The sequence below is a fragment of the Podarcis tiliguerta genome, assembly GCF_965153285.1.
Source record: "Podarcis tiliguerta genome assembly, chromosome: 7".
Lineage (NCBI taxonomy): Eukaryota > Metazoa > Chordata > Lepidosauria > Squamata > Lacertidae > Podarcis > Podarcis tiliguerta.
This window is the reverse complement of record NC_139540.1, coordinates 6,668,782-6,690,782: the sequence shown is the minus strand read 5'-3', so window position 1 is coordinate 6,690,782 and position 22,001 is coordinate 6,668,782. Positions and strand designations below refer to the sequence as shown.

At 42.7% G+C, this 22,001-nt stretch overlaps 1 protein-coding gene across 6 annotated transcripts in view; it reads right to left on the bottom strand.

The window, feature by feature from the left end:
• The window catches only part of AGO2 (argonaute RISC catalytic component 2), a 53,599-nt gene that overhangs the window by 16,576 nt on the left and 15,022 nt on the right, over window positions 1–22,001 (bottom strand). For 2 of the 6 annotated variants that reach the window (XR_014513744.1, XM_083450511.1), the window contains exons 2-18: window positions 21,170–21,365; window positions 17,943–18,063; window positions 16,663–16,847; window positions 15,445–15,581; window positions 15,183–15,317; window positions 14,311–14,398; window positions 13,483–13,630; window positions 12,210–12,329; window positions 11,202–11,324; window positions 10,396–10,529; window positions 8,704–8,888; window positions 6,873–7,032; window positions 5,743–5,833; window positions 4,193–4,387; window positions 2,756–2,890; window positions 2,413–2,514; window positions 227–426 (exon numbers count right to left, since the gene is read on the bottom strand). Coding sequence is in view for 4 of the 6 variants with exons in the window: in XM_083450511.1 (XP_083306637.1) it covers window positions 227–426; window positions 2,413–2,514; window positions 2,756–2,890; window positions 4,193–4,387; window positions 5,743–5,833; window positions 6,873–7,032; window positions 8,704–8,888; window positions 10,396–10,529; window positions 11,202–11,324; window positions 12,210–12,329; window positions 13,483–13,630; window positions 14,311–14,398; window positions 15,183–15,317; window positions 15,445–15,581; window positions 16,663–16,847; window positions 17,943–18,063; window positions 21,170–21,365 (2,455 nt within the window). In the remaining 2 variants the exon portion in view is untranslated. Of the gene's footprint in view, window positions 1–226; window positions 427–2,412; window positions 2,515–2,755; window positions 2,891–4,192; window positions 4,388–5,742; window positions 5,834–6,872; window positions 7,033–8,703; window positions 8,889–10,395; window positions 10,530–11,201; window positions 11,325–12,209; window positions 12,330–13,482; window positions 13,631–14,310; window positions 14,399–15,182; window positions 15,318–15,444; window positions 15,582–16,662; window positions 16,848–17,942; window positions 18,064–20,639; window positions 20,699–21,169; window positions 21,366–22,001 lie in introns of those variants that run through there. The other 4 variants (XR_014513745.1, XM_083450512.1, XM_083450514.1 and 1 more) reach the window with 3 other exon arrangements.

Genomic DNA, 22,001 nt, shown 5'->3' with positions numbered 1-22,001 from the left:
TGCGCAGCGATCCCTCTTGCTGTTCTGGCTTCTGAGATTCAGAATATTTTCCCCCCTTGTTTTCCTCCTCCAAAAACTAGGTGCGTCTTGTGGTCTGCTGCGTCTTATAGAGCGAAAAATACGGTACTTTCATGGAGCTAGGAGAAGCAAATTATAGAGCCTCCGGGCAAGCTACACACAGACTTGCACTCTGCCCATTTCCATCAGTCCCAAGCAAGTTTCTCACCTATCATGTTCTTTATCCACCAGATGATACCTGGCTCTGAAGGCAACCAGGTGTGCATAGTATGCTGGTGCAGGGATTGAAACAGAACGAGTACAGCGTACATATGTATGACACAGTTGGTAGGTAAGGATTTGAAGCTCATCTGAAGAGAAACGATTGTCATCCCAGAGAACGTGGTAATGAGATGGCCTGCTTGTCCCCTGAAAAGAGCACAAAGAAGCAGAGGTTTTCTCCTTCCACATCCAAGACCTAAATGGACTGAACACACCACACTGAATTTCTATAAGCTATCCTATGAATAAATATAAAATATATCTATATAGATATACATAGATATATATGAAATAATTCCTTTCATTTGAAGGAACCTATGAGTTTCATTCAAACCCTGCCCAGAAGCTTAACTATGATTTGTTTATTGCCAACAAGTCACAATCTGAAAAGCCATGCTTTGTTGTTGTCTAACAAATCTTGGTTTGTTTTAGCTATGGCATGTTAGGTGCAAACCTGGAACACTTTCATAAGCAGAATTTGGCCACCTCATCTCAGACCATCACCAAGTTACAAAGGCACAAGGCAAGAGCAGCTGGAAAACAAACCAGGCTGTGGAGAACCAAGCCATGGTTTACTTGATCGTCTTTGCGATATTTCTAGGTTAACTCGTGGTTTGTTAAAACAAGCCACGGCTTAAGTGTTAAATGAAACCAGGCCAATCTTAGTACAAACCTATTATTGTTGTTGGACACAGAGAGGTGCCCAAGACAGAGGAAGCTCAAAAGAGGTTTGACACATGCTGGGCTATAAGAAAAAGATTAAGTGAAGATAATTTGGTTCATCCCACTTTTGGAGTGTGCACCAATTCAGAATTGCTAGTTTAGGGGTTGACACAAGCTTCTTGGACCAGTGGGCACATTTTGGAATTTTGATTTTGAGTGTGCTGGAGGCACCAATCACAAAACATCTGCTATGGTAACATGGAATCCCTTCAAGATTTCTTTTTAAAAAAAGAAACATTTCATGAACCCCTATTTTTTCCAGGAATAATTTCAAAATATATTCTCATATGAGATACCATTTATTTATTTTGAAAATTTATAAACCACTTACTAAAAATAAAATAAAAATCTCCAAGTGGTACACATGTTCAATTATATATGAAATATAACTAAAATATACCGTATTTTTCGCCCTATAGGACACACTTTTCCCCTCCAAAAATGAAGGGGAAATGTGTGTGCGTCCAATGGGGCGAATGCAGGCTTTCGCTGAAGCCTGGAGAGCGAGAGGGGTCGGTGCGCACCGACCCCTCTCGCTCTCCAGGCTTCAGGAGAGCCCCACCGCCAGCCCCACAAGCTCGGGGGACAGCGGGGAGGCGGAACCCCGCCATCCCGCTGTCCCCCAACTTGGTTAGAAGGCTGGCGGGGGGGGGGAGCCTGCTCCTCCCCGTCGCCAGCCCCGCAAACTCAGGGGACAGTGGGGAGGCGCAGCGTGCCTTTCCCTCTGTCCCCCGACTTGGTTAGAAGGCTGGCGGGGGGGGGGGGGAAGCCTGCTCCTTCCCGTCGCCAGCCCCACAAACTCGGGGGACAGCGGGGAGGAACAGCGCGCCATCCCGCTGTCTCCCGACCTGGTTTGGAGGCTGGCGGAGGGCTTCCGCCTCCGCCAGCCCCGCAAGCTCCCAGAGCAATGCCAAAGCTGCATGCAACTTCGGCACGGCTCTGGGTCCCGTTCTGGAGGCTGGGGCCGGGGGAAGCTCGGGCTTCCCCCGCCCCAGCCCCGCGCCTGGGGGGGAAAATAATTTTTCCCCCTTTATTCCCCCCCCCCCAAAAAAAATCTAGGTGCGTCCCATGGGCCGGTGCGTCCTTTAGGGCGAAAAATACGGTACAAACCAATTAAAAACAAACATACATAAAATAAAACATTTAAAACAAATGTAACTCAATGATGCATCTGGATAGGCTTGCTGAAACAGAGGTTTTCAGCAGGCATCTAAAGCAGTACATAGTGAAAGCACTGGCCTAATATCAATAAGCAGGGAGTTCCAGACCACAGGGGCTGCCACACTAAGGGTATGTGGTACAAGGAAGAATAAATAATAAATCTAGGACACACACAGCTAAAATGCACAGGAGACAGAATAGTTAGAACACAATTGGTCTACAGAATGAGATGACACATTAAGAATATACCTGAATACCAGCATGACTACACAGATAGAAGTCAAACTCTGAAGGGTGGGTGATTTTTGTGTCCACTGTTGTACCTGCTGGAATGTTTCCACTTTTCCCGACCTGTGCAAACAAAAAATAATGAGACTTAAGCTTTTGTTTCTTCTCGTCTGTACTATGAAGATGCAAAACAGGAGCAAGCAAATGTGCATTTGCTTAAAAGGTTGTTTAGATGCTACAGTATAAATGGTTGATGAGCGTTTCTATTTTATGATCGGCGTCTGCTGGATGGGGCTGGGCTACTTATTTCAACACCTGCAGGCTGCTGCTTATTGTCAGCCTCTTTACAAAATGTGATACCCACCCTTTCATTTTTGTCTGTACAGAAGAGTCTGGTGTGATGCCTTTTCTGCACAACAATGAATGTGATTCCAGGCTGGTAGTCTTTTTCTAGCTTAATACATGCTTCTCTGATAGCCAGCAATTCATGATGGAGGACCTACAGGGGAAAAAGGGGGGGGGGGTGCAGGAAATGTAACATTCTGAAATGTCACAAACACATAGACACTAGTAGGAAAATGCATTTTTTTTAAAAAAATCTGTCTGTTTACATTTTCAGAGCTTGCTTCAGGTATTTCCCCTGCAGCAGAACAGGTGATCTTAAGACCTATCCTACATTCTTCACTTAATGAGATTAAACGAGATTGTTGAGAACTTGGAGGAAGATCAACATTATAATAAAAACCTGTATAGGTCCAGGCATGTTGCGGCGTTTGGCAAGCCCCACATTTTCCAGTGCTGTTAATCAGCCACATATAGACTTTTAAATCTAAGGTTCAGACAACACTGAAATGAAAGGTTTATGGATAGAGAGCGAGGGCCACGGACCTTACCTGCAGCCTTCTCATGTGCAAATTCCCCCAGCCCCTTTCTGTCCACTTGCAGCATCATACAAGCATTTGGGGTACACTCCCAAACTAATTTTGAGAACTCGGCTTTAAAAAAGCTTTCATATACATATACAAACCCCAGAGAGATACCATCATAGCTGCAACAAGAATACAGTAGGCCCACAATTCTGGAGATTGTGCCTAAAGCCAAAATAGGCAAAACCCATTGGATTCAATGGTGGGTGGGAATGCCAAGTAATTTTTTCCTGGAACCCGACACCTTCTCAACCCCTTCTTATTTTTTTTTTTAAATAGCTACACATGTAAAGCTGAATGAACACAAGTTGCGGGTTTTATGTATTCAAATAGCTCTGGACTGATCCTATTATAATTTCAAGATTTTTGTGCTGGGGCACTTGGTGACTTTTATTCTTACAAATAGGTGTGCCTGGGATCAAGATTCCTTGGCTCAGAGGTCAGCTATTACCTGTGGTCTGCACTAAGCCCCTCCCCCCTTTCTCAAGTCTCTGGCTCTTGCCAGAGAGAAGAAACAACAAGCAGTGAGATACTCATGTTGTCTTCTGCAGAAAAAAGGGAGAGGGCTCTTCTATCAGCTCTCACCAGGCAACATTATGGATGGGGACTTCTGCCTCTTCTTCAGAGCACAACACGATACCACCATTTTGATGGAGTGTTGGACAACAGCCTTGGAGCTGCCACACTTGCTCAGCCTAATCTACCTCACAAAGTTATTGTGAGGGGAAGGAGCTACCCCAAAGTCCTTCAAAGAAGGGTGGAAATACAAATGTAAGAAATAACCATGCATCAACAAAAGCCATCTATGCAACCCTTCCTAAAACAATGCTATACAAAGAACACAGCAAAATGTAAATATCAAAAGGGAAGATAACCTGTTGGAATTGCCCCTCAGAAACACCATCTCTGTAGAAAATAATCCGAGTTGGTTTGAATCGGGTTGATTTGTAGAACTGAATGAGCAGCTCCCTGACCATGGCAGCCAAGTCTTGGATGATCTCTTGGCGGTGCTGCTGGACTCTCACAGTGGCACAGTATCGATTAGGGTGGGCATCCATACTACCTACAACCTGTTGGAGAACAAGAGGGTTGTTTTAATGAGCTGGTTCATCTAAGAATATGGGGTAGAAACAGGAGTTACCTCATATCCCTTTTCCAAGCAAGTCTTCCAAGATCTTTAAGAAGAGTTTGGATTTGATATCCCGCTTTATCACTACCCTAAGGAGTCTCAAAGCGGCTAACATTCTCCTTTCCCTTCCTCCCCCACAACAAACACTCTGTGAGGTGAGTGGGGCTGAGAGACTTCAGAGAAGTGTGACTAGCCCAAGGTCACCCAGCAGCTGCATGTGGAGAAGCAGGGAAGCGAACCCGGTTCACCAGATTACGAGACTATTGCTCTTAACCACTACACCACACTGGCTTTAATCATTCTAAAGGTGGCGTTTTACTGAAGTAAACTTCCATTCAGTCTGCCAGGCTATTCTGTGCAGTTACCACCCTCTCCTTACAAGGAGGGAGGCAGATGTTTGTCCAGCAGCATGGTTCCCCCCTTCCAAAAAAACCCCATGCAGACTGGGGTTTTCTATTCCTTCTATGCCTAGAAGAAACAGAGGCTCTGCAACTATCCTGAAGCTTAACAGTGTCAAAAAGGGAAGACAAGATAGACTTGTATAAAATTTGTGTGGTATGGAGAAAGCAGATCTCTTTTTCTCCCTTTCAAAAAAATACCAGAATTCGGGGACCTTGGCAACTGTAATACTACTATGACGTATTGAATGCAGAGAAACCTATCTGAGTAATATGATATTTAAGGAGTCTTCGTGAAGTAGGTACATGTACCAGCTTAACGAGCCTGTCACATCCTTAACTCAGCTATACAAGGGCCGGCCGCTAATTTACATCCAGGTTTAAAGAACCCACTGTGACCAAGCAAGGGATGCGATATTGAACCTCAAGGCACTATTGCCTCACCTTGCATCTTCACCTGAATCATTTGCATGGGGCAAGAAAAACGACACATCTGTGAGTCCTGCTTGGGCTCCCTTTCAGTGAAGGAACAATGGACCAGGAGCAGACTAAGCACTGACTCCTGCTGTCATTATTCTTCATTTCTCACTACCTGGCTTGCAAACAGAAGCCTCGTCTAAATAGGATTAAACTAGCAAAAGGGAACAGACCCGGAGTCTACAGGCACTCACTACAAATGCATGGGAAAAAAGGGGTCTTTTTTCAGCTCCGAGATGAAACCTTAAAAAAACCCTGCCCCAGACCGGACAGAGAAGATGGCACCACAGTGTTTTGGTCCACTGGGGGGCACATGAAGAAAAGGAACTGCTCCCTTGCTAATGCAACTACTGAAAAACACTGTATGTACGGGGGTGCGGGGTGGGATATGTTTGATGTGACCGATACACAGTTTACTCACAGCAGCAATGGATGGTTTTTTCCCATCTCCAGCTGGTGGATGAGTGACATCTGCACCCAGGAAAATTACAGGTTGCTGAAATACTGGAGGCCTAGGTAATAATAAAAAAAAATTATAATGGTACCGAAGAGTCACATAGTAAGTTAACAGTCAGTAAGGTAAGCCCACCTTTTCTTGTTCCACAGTGGCATTACCAAACAGGCAGAATGGGAAATGGCTTTGCGCGAAGCTTCTAAAGGCACTCCAAAGTGGCAGGAATTTGGACTGCTTCCAAGTGCCTCTGGAATGCAGAATGGTGTCAAGGGCAAGACCTGCCCTTTCCTCAATTTGGGGTGGGGCAACTACTGAGGCCAACCAAAATTTGTAGACATGCCAATAATACATGTGGATGCAATGTACACCCTTTACACACACCCAACACTGATGGACCTGTTATTCAATAGCTGCTCCCCGTTTTAAACTTGGCAGAGGAGAAAAGATTGCTGATCTTTACGAAAGGGACTTATACTTTGGTTCACAAATGCATGTTAGTGGAAAACAAACAAAGTTTAAAATGGCATTTCCCATTTAGTCACCCTTTGGGGCATTACCAGATGTATATGCTTAATATAGTCAGGACTTATTTTTGCAGCCTCTAAAGATGTGTGCCCAGTTTTGGTTTTTTTACTCCCCCCCCCCATCCCACTATTTCAGCTTGAGACGCACCCAACCCTAGCATGTTTATCATAAATCCAATTCTTAGCAATCCCTCAGGCACAATGCAACAAGATGCAAATTTCTTTCAAGTCTAAACTATGTATTATTTTTCATTTGTTTTATCCTGGCCATCAGGATTCAATGAACAAGGCAACTTGCACTTTGCGCTCTCTCTCTCTCTCTCTCTCTCTCTCCTCCAGCTACAGAATTAATCAAGCATTATGTGTATCAGATTCCAGGTTTTTAGTCTCACTATAATATGTTAATTAAAATCTAGCCATGGAAATAAACTTTTTTGAAAAGCAATCCTACAGGACAAAAAAAAACTATGCTGCACTGAATATAGCTACTTCTCAGAAAATTAGGATGCAATGGATGTGCGCATTTATAAACTGTCTACTTACTCAATTGTTTACACACAGGAAACCCCTTACCTTCCCTGAGGCAGTAAAATGTTATTTACTCCTCCCAGTTTGACATTGATCTTTAAGCACAGATTGGAAAGTGTCTGTGGCGTCGTTCTCTGCACATTTTTCATCTGCACACACTGTGTGGCCATGCCGAGCACAGTATCACCAACACGCTTCACCTCAGCTGCCAAGTGAAAGAGAGATCCAGTCAAGTCACTCTGGCACAGGAGATCATCAGACTACCTCTCAATATGAAAATAACCATACATTAAAATCAGGAAGACCAGAGTGTTTTCTACAGATGTCCCTGTCATCTGATGCAAGTTGGGGGGCGGTGGCGGTTCTTGGTGTGGGGGGGCTTCTCAGTAATGATGGTGCTCCAATTCTGGATGCTCGCTCCAAAGAGACTCACCTAGAGTTTACGATCATTATATTTCAACACCAGGTAAAGACATCTTTATTTCCCCTATCTTACTGCTTTACAGATGCTGCTTTAAGATGTACTGTCTTTGTCTGTTATTTCACCAGTTTTGCTGTGTTTTTCTCTCTCTTTTTTCGCAAGCCAACCTGGGATAGTATATAAATACTTCTAATAAACAAACAAGCCTTGTATATAACCGTAAAAGACACCATGTTATCAGCTTTCTGTGGAAAAGGGGTATGTGTAAAATAACATACATTAGTCTATGAAATGGGATGTGATTAAAATACAGTGGTGCCCCGCAAGACGAATGCCTCGCAAGACGGAAAACCCGCTAGACGAAAGGGTTTTCCGTTTTGGAGGTGCTTCGCAGGACGAATTTCTCTATGGGCTTGCTTCGCAAGACGAAAATGTCTTGAGATTCCTGGGGGGTTTTTTTCGCTCCCCACCCCCTTTTTCTAAGGCACTAAGCTGCTGATAGCCTTTTAGCAGCTAATCCGCTAATCCCTTAAGCCTTTAATAGCCGCTAATAGCCGCTAATCCGCTAATAGGGTTGCTTCGCAAGACGAAAAAACCGCTAGACGAAGAGACTCGTGGAACGGATTCTTTTCGTCTTGCGAGGCACCACTGTAATGCTGAGGGTTTCATTTCAAATAATTATTGTACACTAATGAGCATGTATGCCTATTGCTGTTATTCACCTTCCAAAATAATGATTAGGCAGGTCCCTGACAAAGTTTATAGAATGGGCTTCTGATGCTTAGGTTATCCTGACAAAAAGACTGCTCAGCAGCATACACACAGAAGTGAAATACAACACACACATACAAAATTATTTGTATGCCGCCTTTCCAGACTTAAATCGATTCTCAAGGCGGCTTACAACATGAAAGAAGTACATACTTACAAAGATAACAAAAATTAGTCATAAACAACAAGCAAAACACATCAAAAAGCACACAACCAAACTGAACCATTTCCACATGACTTAATCATAAGATGATCTAAATATAAAGATTAATATCAACAGCAGCAGCAACAAAAAACCATTTAAAAAAAACCCCTAATTCCTCAGTTCAAGAGTCTGTTTAGCAGCCTCAGTTACTGAAGCTGGAGTCAGCCAGGGCCCCACCTTCCCCGGCCAGGTGTGAAATGGCCTGCAAGACAGGGAGCAGCTCTTCCAGGACTCACAGCCAAGATAAACACAAAGCTTTCTTCCCCTGATGCTTATCATGCTACTTCAGAAAAAAAGTGCAAAGCCAAACAGTCAATATTGCACTGCACACCAGAGACCTACATCAGGCAGTTCCTCTGGGAACAGTACGCTGCTGCATTAAAGGAAATCATCTAGAACACTATGAAATGCCAAGGCAATAAAAGGCCACACTGCATCAATTTAAATAGGTAAATCAAATGTAACCTCTATATACTGACCATAAACTGGAGTTTTTCCTGGCAGAATGACTACTACGAGCTGCAATCCGGCGTAAGTGTTTTTTAGATGTCGGAACATTGGTTCCACGCTATCTGCTCCCTGGGCATATTTACAGAAACAGGGCTGACCCTGGATGGGCATTCCTGCATCTCGTGAGATCTTCCTCAGTTGTTCTGTGAAGGACCTAAGAATAAAAATGAATCAAGGCACACATTTAAAGGAATGGAACCAGCACTTGACACTCATTAAAACCAATATAGCCTCGTTGGCTTGAGTGACACTTGAGTGTCTGCAATTTCCATATTTCTGATTACAGAACTCTTCTATTTCCATCCTTGGGGAATCCTCTAAACACTCAGGCCTATATACTGCTGCCAAGATTCATGCCAATGCCTTTCCCTCACGAAACAGCTACAGTCGTACATGCAAGCAGCTGCACATACACTCCCAAGGAAATAAGCAGTGTCTATATTCCCAAATGCGAATGCGCACTTCAGGTTTCAGGGATCGAAACTCTCCTGAAAATTTGGAGTGGTTTATAAATAAAGCTAGTATTTATTTACCAAAGTACATGGAACCTTACAGTTTCAGAAGTAGGGGACAAATCCATGTCCAAACACTTTAAGGCTGCAATTCTGTGCATAAATGCTTGGTGGCACTGTGGGTAAAAGCCTCAGCGCCTAGGGCTTGCCGATCGAAAGGCCGGCAGTTCGAATCCCCGCGGCAGGGTGCGCTCCTGTCATTCGGTCCCAGCGCCTGCCAACCTAGCAGTTCGAAAGCACCCTTAAGTGCAAGTAGATAAATAGGGACCGCTTACTAGCGGGAAGGTAAACGGCGTTTCCGTGTGCTGGTGCTGGCTCGCCAGATGCAGCTTTGTCACACTGGCCACGTGACCCGGAAGTGTCTCCGGACAGCGCTGGCCCCCGGCCTCTTGAGTGAGATGGGCGCTCAACCCTAGAGTCTGTCAAGACTGGCCCGTACAGGCAGGGGTACCTTTACCTTTACCTTTTTAATAGCCCTGAAGTCAGTAGAAGTTCTTTCCAAATTATGGTGCCTAAGTGCGGTCTTTACATTTTACATTTTTGCAGTTCCCATTTCACACTAGCTAAATGCAACTGTCCAGCCTTAAAAGTATGCAACATTTCTAATATGTATCTGAAGAAGTGTGCATGCACACGAAAGCTTATACCCAGAACAAATTTAGTTGCTCTCTAAGGCGCTACTGGACAATGTTTTAGTTGCCAATAAGTAAATGAATACAGTGGTACCTCGGGTTAAGAACTTAATTCGTCCTGGAGGTCTGTTCTTAACCTGAAACTGTTCTTAACCTGAGGTACCACTTTAGCTAATGGGGCCTCCCACTGCAGCTGCACCACTGCCACACGTTTTCTGTTCTCATCCTGAAGCAAAGTTCTTAACCCGAGGTACAAATTCTGGGTTAGCGGAGTCTGTAACCTGAAGCATCTGTAACCTGAAGCGTCTGTAACCCGAGGTACCACTGTATTTATTTGTAAGAGATATCTGCTCCCCAATACTTCAATTGTATTAGTTGTATTTCTCATATTTCTGGAGGACTGCATAGTTCTGCTGTTATGTTTAGAAAACTAATGACATACTTAATACTTTCAGAAGCTATGAGAACACATTCAAAATCACTACCTGAACACGACTTCAATCCCTAACAAACTTACTTAAGGTGGACTTCAGTGCACTGGCGCTGTGGAGCAAAGCAAGCAATTGCCCAGACCTTGATTTCAATTCCAGTGTGAAACTGTTTGTTCCTCATATCCCAAACCCCTTGAACTGGTGTAGCTATTGCTTTGTTCTAGAAAGAGAGAGAAAACATAGTAGTGAGTGGCTTACTGCACGAAATAGCTCTGTGCTGCGATGGCTTTAAATACCTCAGTATCAAAATAGCAAGCCTCTACACATTCTGGGGAGACCATTAAAAAAAGAAAGTCTTCCACGGTACACCAAGGCATCTTGATCAGTCTCCCCCTTGGCCAGGGGTAAATGCATCCCAGACCCAGAATAAACCATGACTTCCGATCTCTGTATCCTTTTCCCTGCACACAACAAACTACATGTACAATCATCCACAAGCTATATTGGTAACATCAGTGGAAAAGACTGTCAGGGTAACTGCATCTATTGACATAATACATATTTTTCTTGGCCAAATGCTAAAGGGCACCATTTGAGACTGCAAGATCGTCTACAGTATCACTGGAACAACTCCAAGAGAAAAGTATGTGCAAGAGGTTCCCCGCACTGAAACCTCTCCACTGGGAAGAAATAGGGGGACAAGAGAGTAACCCACCCTCCTGTAGATAGATACTCAGAGTATTCACACAGCAGCATCTGAAAGCCACACACAGTAAAATCTGAAACTGTGGCAAAGTACAGCACTAACCATTATTCAATGTCTTTACATACAAACCGGGGGGGGGGGGTGGGTTTGATCACTGCAGATCCCACAGGATCTTGGTTTACATACCCTGCCTCCATAGAGAATTGAAGGAGGCTGTAGGACCCGCCCAGTCACGTCCGTCATTTCATCTTTCACCATTATTCCAAATTCACGAACGAAAGGGTCAGTATTAAAACTTGCACTTCGCATCTGGAAACGAAAAATAAACCAATGATGAGACAAATGCTTGATTAAAATACAATTCAAAACACCGAATTTGTCTGGGTATGGCTCAGAAAACAGAGTGGGAATGAGCAGTTTCTGAGAACTGAGACTGAAGGGCAATGTTACGTGAATACCTGCTGCTTTTCGTCACTTATTGTTCCCTGGCCTTCAGCCCCTCTTAGACAGCTCCACTTTTCTACTATATTCCTCTCTGTTTGCTAAAAAGTTATCAAGCTCTTTGAAAGTCCAAACCGGGGAGGCAGTGTTATGTTTAGTAAATGCACCAGACATAGATGATTTATGCCAAGACCAGAATCTGTGCTTCCTTTTTGCACACCACTATACAATTTATTATTATTATTATTATTATTTATTATTATTATTAATTATTATTTGCTTATGCCCTGCCCATCTGGCCAGGCCTCCCCAGTCACTCTGGGTGGTTCCCAACAGGATATTAAAAACACAATAAATCATCAAGCATTAAAAACTTCCCTAAACAGGGATGCCTTCAGATGTCTTCTAAAAGTCAGGTAGTTGTTTATTTCCTTGACATCTGGTGGGAAGGCGTTCCACAAAACAGGCGCCACTACCAAAAAGGTCCTCTGCCTGGTTCCCTGTAACCTCACATCTCGCAGTGAGGGAACTGCCAGAAGGCCCTCAGAGCTGGACCTCAGTGTCCGGGCTGAGCGATGGAGTGGAGACGCTCCTTCTGGTATACTGGGCCGAGGCCATTTAGGGCTTTAAAGGTCAGCACCAACACTCTGAATTGTGCTCGGAAACATACTGGGAGCCAATGAAGTTCTTTCAGGACCGGTGTTATATGGTCAAGCTATGCCCCAATTCCAGGGACAGAGGAAGAGGACTCACCAGTTTACTAATCTCTTCTTGACGGTCAGGTGCTGATCTAGCAGTTGCTCTTATCATAGTGGAAGTTTGATTGTCTGTCAGCTTCTTTATACACCTCTGTCCTGCCACTATGTTGCATACCTGTACAAAGACCAAACACAAATTAGTTTTTTTTAAAAAAAATATCCAGAGGAATAGACATACTACTCTGTAAAATAGCAAAGAATCTTATAGAACCTTAAAACTAACAAGATAGACAGCGATATGAGGATGTTAGAAACTGTTATTACATTGGGATTTGAGTGATAGCCCATTGAAAGAACTGGTCAAGTTCAAACCTACTAATCTTTGGCAGTACCAACAAACATTTGATTGGGCCTCAGATAAATCAGATCTAAAGAAACAACCCCAAAACATAGATTGTGCCTTCATGCGAAGCAATCCCCAAAAGGCATAACAGAGTCCCATTATCTTCTAGGTGTTTACAAACATGCACCACACCAGGTCATTTGAGGGAATGAGAAACCACTGCACACCCAATATCCCCACCAAGCCACCCCTTCACTTGGCCAATGCCGTAAGATCAGAGCTGGTCTGGATAAAGGAAGCAACTTTCCACTGAATAGGCTCTATAAACACTTCTGGCATTGGTTTTATTCCCCCCTAATATGGAGGGAAATGGCAGCCAATAGGAAACAGCTTTTCTACTCCAGCTGGCCATTAAAGAACTTGTAACTAAGAACTTGTATGTGAGCTTAGATACTTCCTCCTTCCTCCCAATTCAGTGTATGTGTGTGTGAAGCCTTTTTCCACTGTAAGCCTGATCTGAAAGTCTTCTTTGGTTAAAGAGCAAGGTTAACATACCTTAAATAAATAAAAACATATCAAATTTCAACTAAACTACCGTATTTTTCGCCCCATAGGACGCACCAAGTTTTTTGGGGGGGAAATAAAGAACAAAAATTTTATTCCACCCCCCCAGGCGCTTGTGGGACCGGCAGCGGGGAGAAGCGCCTCCCCGCTTTCCCCCGAGCTTGTGGGGCTGGCGCTGCGGCTCTCCTGAAGCCTGGAGAGCAAGAGGGGTCAGTGCGCACCGACCCCTCTCGCTCTCCAGGCTTCAGCGAAAGCCTGCATTCGCCCCATAGGAAGCACACACATTTCCCCTTCATTTTTGGAGGGGGGAAAGTGCGTCCTATAGGGCGAAAAATACGGTACTTCGACAATGAGGGCGGGGGGAACCTGTTAGAAATATGGAGTAAGGCCGACCCTCCTACACAGAAAAGCAAAGACTTGCCTCTAGAGGGAGATATGTGTGTTTCTGCTCCTGTCCAACTTGTAAACATGGAAGATGAGGGTATCGTAAAACCAGCTTGTGCCTATCTTTAAAGTATTGAGCTACAGTGCATTCAACGGTCTGTCCACTCTCCTGCTGAAGCGGGAATCTACGAAAAGTCAAATGTCAAGAGGGAAATGCAAGTTAGTGATTTCACAAACTGTCCCACAATGCAACTTTACAAGGGCTCATATCAGCCTCCAGACATTATATAGTCATAATACTTAAACGCTTTGCTTTTTCCAGCTCCCAGAGACTAAGTGCCTACAGGAAGCCACAAAAGGCACTTTCACTGTTTCTACGTTCACTGGCTACAGTCAAACCACGTTATGTTTCTAATAGAGTTTCAATCACCCTTTGAAGATAAAACACAGCAGTTATAATTATCCTTAAATCAGAAAACACTACCCAGATAATGTATTCGGCTCCTTTGAATATGTCATAATTGAAGCTCCTACCATGTTTTTCACTGACTATCTGAAAGAAGATTTATACAAGCTTCCAACATCAGAATAAAACCTGAAGGAGCAAAATTAAATCAGCCTAGAAGGGTCTGGAACAAAAGGGACATGCAAAGCCTCAAGGAAGCTGCTTTTTCTGGCATTAGAAGAGGCAATATTTAACAAGGGATGTCACCAACTCAAAGTAACTTCTTCAAGTTCTCAATCTTGTCATATATCCATGGAAGGTTTATTGTCAATGAGCACGAAAGAAGGTGCTGCATCAAATAAGTACAGAGGAAGTGACAATTCTTAAGTAATTGCAAAAAAATTAAAAAGCAAATATTACGTTTGGTGACTTGCTGGTCGTCTGGTAACATTGCATACTCGGTATTTTCTCTTCATTTGCCCGCAGTGAGTGATTTCCACCTTCAGACCTAATGATTTAGGAGCATAAGAACTCAGTTTTGTTTCCTAGAAAATTTACTAGTACATATTCGAAAATTAATAGGGGAAATGGTTCCATTTGAAATACCTGTTTAAAAAAACCCAAAGCTTGCATTTCAGGAGACTTTATTAAATAAACATTAACTACATTTTAACAATATGATTACCTTATTTCCATGTGACTTGGGTTAATGTAAGCTGAACAAAATTTAATAACTAAATAACTTGAGTGTGATGGGCTGCCAGGGCTCACTGATCCTTTAGTAGCACCTGGCACTTTAAGTAGGCCCCAATCCACACCACCAGGCACCAACCAGGCAATGACCACATTTGGATATTGCCTGGAGACACCAACTGGGGCACTCTCCTTTTGCTGCCTGCCTGCCAGCAAGGAAGGAGCCCAGCTGTTGTGCCTTAAGAATGTTTCAAAACAAAGCCTTCCACACACGCTTAAGCAGGAGTGAAAACTGAATATGCTTTTATACAACTGGGTCATAACATTCATACATGCAGAAGCCCACAGGAATTACAAATCTTGGGAGAAATCAAGTCCATTTAAAATATGCATCAATCAAAAGCAGTTTGGTCGACGGCAAGAATGTTGATCTCCTTACAGCCCTAGTTTAAATTCCTTCCAAACTGAATGACCAATTCATTAACAATCAACCACATTCTACCGCACGACTGGAGACAATTTACTATAAAGTAGCCTTCTGAAACTCTCAATATTTGTTCCACACAGACAATCATGTTTGTTTCCTTCAACTTTCTTACCTTTAATTTCTTTGGTAAACTTAACCCTTTGGGAATCTGTCAGAGGTTTCTGTTGTTCTTCAATACTTTTGAAATCCAAAACTTCACATACGAACTCAATTACAGGTTGTGCCTTGTAAAATGCTGTTGCAGATACTAAAAATCAAAAGGAAAAATACAGGAAATGAATGACACACAAATCTTACAGATCTAAGAAACCTGACTAAAAAGCACTTTCAGACAACGTAAACAAATGCAAATGGCGAAGTGACACAAAGCATACCATCAATGTTAAGCATCATTTTCCACAGTGAAGGCCTGACTGACTGATGGAATCCAAACCAAACTTCTCTGCCGCCACCCAAGGGATTAGAGCACCCTTCTGATGCAGTAAAAAAGGACCGTCCCACAGGAGTGTACCTACAAGAGAAAGTGAATATATTATTCAGTGGGGGGGGGGGGAATGGAGGGAGGGTGGAGCTGTATTATTTCAAACACATTCCTGGTCCAACTACACTAGGGTGAAACTAGGGTTTCATGTGCCGTGCACATTGGGCCACTGAAAAATATTATTGGTAAATAATATTGTTCAATGGCCCTATGTGCACAGAATGTTAAACCATGATTTAAAAGCTATCTATGGTTCATAGTGAATGAACAGCATGCTGTCACCTGCTGCTCAAAAGCTTAAGCGGGGCTCCTCCCCAGTCCTGCTGCCGGCACACCAGAAACCAAATAAGCATTCAAAGTCATCCAAGGCTGGGTTCATGATTTGTCCCTTCAGCCCCCACCCCGTGCTGTGAACAGTAAGCCAAGAACAAACCTTAGTTCCAACTTGTGGTGCGTTTGGAGAGAAACAAGTCACAAGACCATGTTCGTGCAGCATAAAGATGCAGACACTGGCTTGTTTCATCTGAGCCACAGTAGCAGGACCACGTGGGCGAGGAGCATCGCAAAAGCTTTTAAGCAGCATGTCCTAGCACACCACTTATGCTGCTCACTTACATTAATCCAGTTTGTTTTAAACTGTGTCTAATATGATATGCAAACTATGCCAGTACCTGGCAAGGTCGAGAATCCCTGTAACCATCTTTGGGACATCTTTGGATTTATTTTTATGCAACAATAAAAAGAATTATGGTTGAAAGAAGAAAGGCATGGATAAATGGGAGAAAGGAAGGGTGCAGCAAAAACAGAAAAAGAGAGAAAGAGGGGTAAACAGCTGCCAGTCCTAAATCCCTGAATCTTTTGTCCTCATTTCAACATCTGCCTTCAAAAGTTCCCTTTAATTCCAGTTGATGAGCAGCTTCTAATTTGCAGGAGTTTTGCATGCACACCTGCCTCTTCCATCCACACAAATAGTAAAGTGTGTGTGCGCACATATAGTGCACTAGAGCTCACATCAAGACGTTGTTGATGTAGATGCAAAATTCCCAAGTGTAATTTTGTTTAGCTCCCGCACTAAAACTTCCCTAAAGACCTATATTAACATTTCCCTTACCTCATGGAAGGCAAGTGCCTCATTACTACATCCAGCGCCTGAATTGTTTCAAAAGGAACACTTGGAAGACGACCAGACAGAGCATCGTGTAAAGCCTGCAGACTCACACCTGACATCCACTTTATTGCCACCTTAAATATTCTGTCCTTCCCTTCTCCCGGCAATGTGACCTCCAATTCCACCTGCAACATTTGGAAACCACAACAAGATGATTCTTTCTGTTTAAGCACACACTTTATCAGAACAGTCAAAGGGAAGCAAACTCTTCTGTATAGTGAACGCTCATTGACAACAACACAGAAAGACCACACAAATAAAAATTTACTTAGACGGCTACTCCACACATGATTCAAGTGCAGTAATACATTTAAATAACAAAATAAAAACAGAGCAGCAGGGTGGGAGGGGATGATGTAAGCCAAGAAAAAATACATCACTGAAAATCCTCAGCAAATTAAAAGGTATTCCAAGTGCCAGGGAAAGACACCAGGCTCAGTAACAGGAAAGCCGCCCTGGAGAGTTGGGGTGCCACAACTTAAAAGACTCTTTCTCGGATCTCCACCAGCCTAACTTCTGAAAAGGGTCTCAAAATATTCAGAAATAATTATCCTGGATAATTTTTTTCTTTTCTCCACGTTGGATCATGTGCAGCTTAAGATCACCACTGTGTTTTGGCAAAGCTGTTTTAGAACCTACACTTGTTCTGTGATGCACCAACTGCAGGTAACAAACAAGGTAATGTGTCTCTAATGGCAGCATGGCTGGCCTTTTGTCTTCCAGCGATCAGCTCAGCCACAGTTCCTGTTATAGCTACAGCTGCACCATTAATTGTTATACAATATGAACATCCTATGAAAACCTTTATAGAATGTGATCTTTTTATATTTTCAGAGCTGCTTTTCCACAGCAAACACTTTAAAAGTAACTACTGCTGTGTAAGGCATTTATTCCAACAATGAGACATCATCATCATCATTATTTATTACCCATCTGACTGGGTTGCCCCAGCTGCTTTGCACAGCTTCCAAATCAAACAGCACAGGTGACACATGTGGTAAGGGTCTTCTTGGAAAACCCCACTGAAGCTCTTCCCATTGTATGAGCAATATTGAAATCTTGGTAGGATGAATTACTGATGAACTTACAAAAACCCTACAGATTTAATAACCTGCATCTTATCACTGAAGCCTTGACCCATGGGAAGCATGCAGCTCTGACAAAAAAATGAAATCAGACATGGAACATATGGAATCATAGTTAAGTTGGCATTAAATACTTACTTTATCTCTCCCTATTGGAAGTGGTATAGCTGTATAGAGGTTTTTTCTTCCATCAAACACCGGCTTGCGCTCCCCAAATATCTGTCCTTTAAAGTGCTGGACCATGTGTTCAACTATTTCTCTGGAAACATTGTTCAAAGTGTTAGAATAAGCATCCATCCATAGTTATTAGTTATAGCTTTATAAAAGGATGAAGATTGAATTCAAACATCTGCTGAAACCCATTCAAGTCCACTCATAATAATCAATGTACAGATCACTTGCACCTTACTTGTGGATTATATTCCTGGGATGGTTCATAAATCCAAAATTGTGAATAGTAAATACAATCCCTTGAAACCACCCACATGTGAGCAACCTCACCTCCTGGAGTTGGTGTACCAATGGATCTCACCCCACCAGGAAGGCACAGTACTTTTAAGTTCTCTGCCTTGCTTACTTGGCTCTGGGGGACTCCTGCAAGAAAGCTTCCCAAAGCCCAGTAGGCAAGGCAGAGAGCTTAAAAGCTCTTTCTGTTCTGGGGGAACCCTGGGCAAAGGGAGTTTCTAAGTCTCCACCTACCGTGCATTTAATTTATGTGATTTCAAAGTTGAAATCACATATGTTGAACGCATGTAAGTTGTGAGCTGACTGACTATATCTCTAGAGCATTGAGAGCAATCCATTCATTGACAGACGGGGTGGGGAGGAGAGACTGTCTTGCCTAGAAGTTCATGGCAAAGGCAAGATTGAATCACTTTTTTTTTCTGCTTCAAAGCTCAGTCCTGATTAAAGTTGATGTTAGGCAGGAAAGAAAAGCTTACTCATAAAGCATTCCTTGCAACCAACTCCACTTTAAACCATGCCCTTAGCCACAACACATGCAACGTTAATAGCTATCAGAGCAGAACCCATGTGTTCCATGCTGGATACCATAAAGATGACAGGTTAGCCACAATAGGAAGGCAGCTAAGATTTCTTAGCTTTTTGGTGTGCTCCCAACATCACTGGGAGAGGACAGCATGCAATTACTACTTCTACTCCTCCATAACATATGAATCAAGATAGGCTGTGAAAAGTCTGGATTGATGTCTGAATGCAGTGGTGGACTGGATAAGGCCCAATAAACTCGGCTTGCACTCTATGTAGGGCTGCCTTTAGGTTTGGTTTGGAAGCTCCGGCTGGTACAGACTGAAGCAACCAAACTGCTGATAGGGGCATCTGGTCAAGAACACATGACACCATATTTCAAACAGCTTCATTGGCTGCCCATTCACTACCGAGCCAGGTTCAAGGTTCTTGTATTACCATATTTTTCGCCCTATAGGGCGCACTGGCCCATAGGACGCACCTCCTTTTGGGGGGGGAATGAATTAAAAAAATATATTTCCCCCCCCCAGCCCCCAAAACAGGCTGCTATCCACAAGCCTTGTGAGCCCGTGGGAACTCCCGCCGGGCTTGCAAGGCTTGCGGATAGCTTCCTGAAGCTTGGAGAGCAAGAGGGGTCGGTGTGCACCGACCCCTCTCGCTCTCCAGGCTTCAGCGAAAGCCTGCATTCGCCCCATAGGACGCACACACATTTCCCCTTCAGTTTTGGAGGGGGGAAAGTGCGTCCTATAGGGCGAAAAATACGGTAATTTACAAAGCCTTGAACAACTTAGGTCCAGGGTAGTCCAGGGATCGCCTGAACCCTTATATCCCACTTCGACCACTGAGATCATCTGCAGGAGCATAATTGGTCATTCCCCAAGTTGGCAAGGCTCACTTGAAAACAAAAAACCGAGCCTTTAGTGTCATCAGCCTAGTCCTGTGGGATACTCTGCCAAGAAGAGAGTCAGCAATTGTCCACTGTGCCAAAGTTTAAACATCTTCTTAAAAGTTTTCTAGTCCATCAGGCCTATGCAGGCAATTAAGTATACATGTCCCCATAATAGTTAATTGATGTCTGACTATTCCATTTAATGTGGTTTTTATTGCATGGTTGTATGTATTTCTGTTGTAAACCACTTTGATATTTTAATGAAATAGCAGCATATAAATATTTTTATACATGCAAATATGATAAACAAACAAATAAATAAGCTATTGCTTCTCTTTTTTTTAACGGCTTATTAGCCTTCAAATACAAGAGCTCCCTGGCAAGTCCTTCGCAGGAAAGTCCTTCAATTCTATATTCAAAAGTGAAAGATGGATAGGAGATAGCTAGGCTGCTATTGAGTTTCATGTTTCCAGCTTTTTTAAAACAGAAACACATGCAATACCATTTGTGTATATGGTAACCACAGCATGCATGTTAGTGGCAAAAGCAAAGTAATCAGTTAATACACCAAAGAACTCTCAGATAATAGAGACAGAAGATGTGGAACACTGCCTTAATGAATAAAATTATGGCCTGTAAATATCAGTTGGAAGGAATATTCCACCTTTCCACTTATTGTAGTGGTTAAGGCAGACGACAAAATTCAAATAATAAATAGTAATTAAATCACATTTGCCTCCACTGAGAGGTAGGAAACTGAGTAGTGAAAAAATCTGTCCTGATTTACACCAACTTTGGGTAATTCAGATATCAGCATACAGAGCAGATGTTATCCTATACATAAACCCAGTCACTATGGCTTGTAAAGACAAACATCTAAAAGACCCAGGAACCTACACATATCTTCATCCGTCATTTTCTTTTAACAGGCAATCTGATGGAGACATGTAATCTCTTACCTGCTGTTATATATAGTTTCTCCAAAGTCCTTTTATACCATCAGACAAATGAGTTCACTTCCCCCTGCCGGTAGGTGAAGACAGGAAAACAAGCAGTTGGTAACATCACCTCTCCATTTAAGAGGCTTGATATCAAACTACAGTACCAACCAGTAAGCAAGCAGTTCAGTACTGGTTGAAGGAGATCAACTGCAGTGAAATCGGTGAGATAGGACCTGCCATATCATTGATATCCATCAAACACTAAAAGTTTTAAATAAACACAGTGCCACCGAACACAGCATAGGGAGAAAAAATATTTTAGGATGGTATAAAAAGATTTGGAGAAACTGATTTTGTTTTATAAGAGGAGCTCCTCTTAAGTGCAAGCAGAACAAAGGCACCACTGTTTCTGGTTTACAGTAAGTATACCACAAATACCATCCCAAAGAGAAATAGTTCAGCATCAAAGTTTAATGAATGTATCCTTTTTTAAAAAAATGAAGGAAGTGAAATGTTCAAAGCTGAAGAGAAAGTAAAGCGGGATGTACCTGTTAACTCTTCTAGGGCACTTCTCTGGCTTTATATCCAATTCATAATGGTAGATGTCAATTTTTGGAATGTCCATTTCAAAAAAGTTGGCTTGCAGTTTGATTGATCTCCCTGAAGTACCAAAATCAGGTCGAGGGGGAGGTTTAAATGCATATGCCTGTATTGGAGGAGGCATGGGCGGAGGCGTTGCAAGTACTAGAAAGGAGGGGAAAGCACAAAGAGTAATGCAAATTCCGTAAATGCAATTCTCTGTAACATATATTCCTATGTCATTCATAGCAAAGTAACAAATGGCAATAAACTAAAGCAGGAGAATAATCAAAGTTATCCAGTGAGTCTTCCTACTGTTTGTAGCAAAAATCACTCTTTCAATACAGCAACATAAATGGCTGCAGTCCAAGTATCATTTTAGCAATCCAAAGTACTTTCTCTTAAAACCAGCTTAATAACAAGGATTTTAATGCTAGCCAAGAACACACTCTGGTGAGCAGCTGTATAGCACAGCAAAGAGAAAGAATGGTCCACAGCAACCCATCAAAAGTGGGTTGCATTGCACTGGCATGTAAGTAAACAGGATTAACTGGACTGAAATGCAGGAATTCTGGTTCTGTTTTTGAATCACATGTCTAGTTATTACTCTGCTCAGTTTTTTTCATTATATCGGTGTGATATACAATACATGCTTAACTCAACAGCTGTAAAACAATGCTACTTATCAAAACACAGATTCAGCATATAGATTTATAATAACCAACCAAGAAGAAGGGGAAACATTTAATAGCTTTAATATATTTTACTATAGAGCACACATATACTTTTAAATCAGGAAGT